The sequence below is a fragment of the Cyprinodon tularosa genome, unplaced genomic scaffold, assembly GCF_016077235.1.
Source record: "Cyprinodon tularosa strain WSP-4 unplaced genomic scaffold, ASM1607723v1 ctg47, whole genome shotgun sequence".
Classification (NCBI taxonomy): Eukaryota; Metazoa; Chordata; class Actinopteri; order Cyprinodontiformes; family Cyprinodontidae; genus Cyprinodon; species Cyprinodon tularosa.
The window spans coordinates 103,430-107,694 of record NW_024039196.1 but is presented as its reverse complement, the minus strand read 5'-3'; the positions used below and the strand labels follow the sequence as shown (position 1 = coordinate 107,694).

The window sequence follows — 4,265 nt, the reverse complement described above, 5'->3', positions numbered from 1 at the left end:
TAAATCTCGCGAGATTAGAATACAATCACTTCGCGGGCTCGCGATTAAATGAAATGACGCTATCTTTCTTCTTAGATAAGCGTCTTCCACTGCGTAAATATATATATATATGCGTAAATATATATATATATATATATATATATATATATATATATATATATATATATATATATATATATATATATATATATATATATATATATATATATATACAAATAAAATGTTTTTTATGCTATGGTCAGTAGTGTGTTAAACTTATAAATCTTTATTTTTTAGAAAACATATATCCACAAATGTAAATGGTTTAGTAGGTGGATTCCTCAGGTTTAAAGTAAACAGCTATTTCAACATAAGTTTTAAAATCCCTGGTTAGAGATAGGCTACTTCAAAAATACATCTAAAACGCCTTCCTAGTTGAATTGTAATTGAAACATGTCTTTTTTTTTACTCATATTTAATATCTTCTGTCATTCATAATCTTTAAACATCACAGTTTTGATTTACTAATGCAAAACATAAAGCTTTGAGGGAAAATAACTAGTATGTTTTCTTGGTGTCAGATCAGCATTCAAAAACTGCATCACTTGTTTTCAGAATGAATGTAGAAGCTTAATTCAGACTAGTTTATCAGTACCAAACCAAAGAGTAAACACACTGGAGACATTATCCATGAAATCATCTTTAGACGATGTGCTTTTGTATTCCTCTGGAACAACTCAATCTACTTCACTGGATCTGATTGATTTTGCATTGCATAACATTCCTGCTGGAGGTGAACCTGCTTCTCCTCTTTTGCATTTGTCAAAAAGCTTAATTGCCGTGTCATATGGGAAAAGCCTCTCCTTTTAATTTATTTCATGTTGTTTACAGGGCTTTTGGCAAACTGCATTTCTAAGAGCTTCTAAATTTCACTTTTCTATAAAAGCTAGATTTCTAACAAGTGTAGTCAAAAGGCTTCCGGCTACATCTTATCTAATATTTTAGCAACAAATAATTTAATGTAAGGGTTATGAAAATATATGAAACAACACTTTAATTTGGTAATTTTTTTTTAAACCTCATAATTGTACAAGCAACTAAACCACAGAAAAAATAAAAGCTATAGCTGCCTTGTAAATTCTCCAGAGATGATGCTGTAATTTTGGAATCTTTTCTATAACATTTTTTACAACCTAGGTCTCATTAAATATTTTTTTTTCTCCACCAGATTAAAAAAATATTCATTGCATTAAACTTTCATTAAAACCTTTAGCTGGCCCGTCTACAAACTTCCCATGTAAAATGATTTCATCTAAAATATTCAAACTATTTAAAAGTTCAAAGAAAGCCTTGTAGTTATGAATTTTTTTTATTGTTTTTAAATACAAAAGTCCACAGCAATAAAGACCACTGATAGAAAAAGGCACAATTATTTACCCCCCAAAAAAATAAATCACAGTGTGTGCCATAAAAAACAAAACAAAAAAAAACTAAAATTTTTCATTTTAATGTCACCAATAATAATAAATTGATTTTCCTGATACATCTTCAATGAGTTCTACGATTCCTGTGGCAGTATAATGGCTTGGCAAGTGGAGCAGTGCTGAGGTCAACATTTCCCTGAAGCATCTAAATGAAGGCCTGCAGGATAAACACACAGAAGCAATTACTAAAAGGCACTACTTTCTAGACATACAAGTCATACAAGGTGCTTGTGTTATTTATGTAAGGCCTGCATACCAATAAAGATGACACTTTTACAAGAAGGAGCAGACTTTCTGTGGCCTGAAGGGGTTGGTGCTGGAGGACACTCCAGTCAGCAATGGATCCTGCAAGGCATTCTGCAGGCAAAACTGCTGCAGGTCCACAGCTGCTTGTGAAACCTTGAAACCAGAGAGGAATCAGGATAGTAATAAAAATACAAAATTAAAAACTGGGAGATTAAATAGAAATATAAAAAATTAAGGCAGAAACAATTAAATGGATCAATCGTGTTTAATCAATTATTCAGAAGTTTTGTAATAATTGGTAACTGAAGTATAGAGACATGCCATTAGCTGACAAAGCAACCCTCTTAAAAAATTAAATAAAAACAAAAAAATATATACATTTTGCGGTCAATACACTCTTCCCACAACTCCTCACGTGGATACGTTTTAGTTTCACCGGGTTTTATTTAGTCAAAAGTCTTCTGAAAGAAGCCTTTGGCTATCCGATTATTGATTGATCAAAAAAAATATTTTTTCCAAAAAAAGTTAATCTACTGGACTTTTTTCCAAGTTTGAAGACGTTTCGCTTCCCATCTAGGAAGCCTTTTCAATTCAAAATGACAGAATTAGCATTGAGCTGGAAGCCTTGTATAGTAGCCCAAAAACTTGTTTTGGCTTAGAGAAGATGCAAAATCTAAGACAAAACAAGTTTTTGGGCTACTATATAAAGCTTGTGGCTGTATTTGTTCCTTTGGATTTATTAAGCTTTGGTCACACCGATAATTAGTCCAATTATTTTTTTCCTTCCACTCAACTTCCTACCAAAATGCATCACATAGAGCATTATCAACAGCCAGTTTCTATGGCAACCCTTTTAGTGATTCACTATCCTTGTTTAGTCAGTGAGTCTATTGGTCAGCCACTAAACTCAGCAGTCTTCGTTAGGATTGTATAATCATGACTTTGTCTAGAACTCTGCCAACAAAAATAATTCCAGTATATAGGTTTATTATGTTTACTTACAGAAGAGGATTAGGGCCACTGAAAAAGGACAAAAAGTTAACTGATTTTTAACTTTTATTTCAGTTTAATATGCACTGAATTCTGAGATTATAGTTAGAATTCTGAAAGTATGGTCAGAATTCTGAGGAAAAAAAAGTCAGAATTCTGAGATTAAAGTCAGAATTCTGAGATTATAGTCTCAGAATTCTGAGATTATAAATTCTGATATTAAAGTCAGAATTCTGAGAAAAAAGTGAAAATTCTGAGGGAAAAAGTCAGAATTCTGAGATCAGTCATAATCCAGAGATTATAGTCATAATTCAGAGAAAAAAAAGTCAGAATTCTGAGATTATAGTCATAGTCCAGAGATTATAGTCATAATTCAGAGGAAAAAAGTCAAAATTCTGAGATTAAAGTCAGAATTCTGAGAAAAAAGTGAAAATTCTGAGGGAAACAGTCAGAATCCAGAGATTATAGTCATAATCCAGAGATTATAGTCATAATTCAGGGGAAAAAAAATCAGAATTCAGAGAGTAAAGTCAGAATTCTGAGAAAAAAGTCAAAATTCTGAGGGAAAAAGTCAGAATTCTGAGATTATAGTCATAACCCAGAGATTATAGTCCTAATTCAGAGAAAAAAGTCAGAATTCTGAGATCATAGTCATAGTCCAGAGATTATAGTCATAATTCTGAGTTTAAGTCATAATTCTGAGATTAGTCAGAATTCTGAGAAAAAATTCAAAATTCTGAGGGAAAAAGTCAGAATTCTGAGATTATAGTCATAATCCAGAGATTATAGTCAGAATTCAGAGAAAAAAGTCAGAATTCTGAGATTATAGTCCTAGTCCAGAGATTATAGTCATAATTCAGAGGGAAAAAAAGTCACAATTCTGAGATTTAAGTCAGAATTTTGAGATTTAAGTCAGAATTCTGAGATTTAAGTCAGAATTCTGACTTTTCCCATATAAAACTGAAATAAGTTTAAAATCAGTTAACTTTTTTTCCCCAGCGGCCCTAATCCTCTTCTGTATTTACTATGAGACATCGCAGTGTTTTATAAACATACTGATATAAACCTCTTCATATTATTGGAATGAAAACTCTTAGAGACGTTTTTCGTGTTCTACTTTATACTGAATATTAGCCTTTGTTGCTACATACAGCTAACTCGATAGTTCAAAATCCTTAATCAAATGAAAAAAAACACGTTAACGAGTTACGCGTTTCTTTAATGTTAATAAGCCAAACTGTTGCCCTGCCTGTTGATCGTGGCCTGTAGTGAGGCCGATAGCAGCTGTTAGTTAGCGGATCAGTTGGTTATTCACCAGAAAACACTGCTTACCTTCACTCTGGGTATACTCGCCTCGAAGCGGAGCTGCTGTACCGCCTTTTTCATGCTGACCAAGTTCGAAGAGCTTGACATTATGCTTGTATATTTGTTTTTAAAAAGCTGGGCGCTAGTAGCGGTTATTAGGGCTACGATGCTTTGACAAAAGCAAAGATGAGAACATCCGGATTCCGATTGTTGTTATCTCTTGGTGACGCCAGAGGGCGCCAGAGTAAACAGGAAACGAAA

The 4,265-nt window shown here is 32.8% G+C and overlaps 1 protein-coding gene across 1 annotated transcript; it reads right to left on the bottom strand.

The window, feature by feature from the left end:
• Window positions 1–1,158: 1,158 nt before the first annotated feature.
• On the bottom strand, window positions 1,159–4,217 carry gng5 (guanine nucleotide binding protein (G protein), gamma 5). The gene is made up of 3 exons (XM_038301612.1): window positions 4,032–4,217; window positions 1,720–1,862; window positions 1,159–1,620 (listed from the first exon to the last, which is right to left on the bottom strand). Exons 1-2 carry the CDS (start codon window positions 4,110–4,112, stop codon window positions 1,737–1,739), a joined length of 207 nt encoding a protein of 68 aa, XP_038157540.1. The 5' UTR covers window positions 4,113–4,217; the 3' UTR covers window positions 1,159–1,620; window positions 1,720–1,736.
• Between the last annotated feature and the right edge of the window lie 48 nt (window positions 4,218–4,265).

What these genes read in the sequence shown, in the direction of transcription:
- gng5 (XM_038301612.1), bottom strand. Translation starts at nt 4,112, where the DNA reads ATGTCAAGCTCTTCGAACTTGGTCAGCATGAAAAAGGCGGTACAGCAG. An exon ending in CGAGTATACCCAGAGTGAAG is followed by an intron (nt 1,863 to 4,031) that starts GTAAGCAGTGTT and finishes TCTGGTTTCAAG; the next exon opens with GTTTCACAAGCAGCTGTGGA.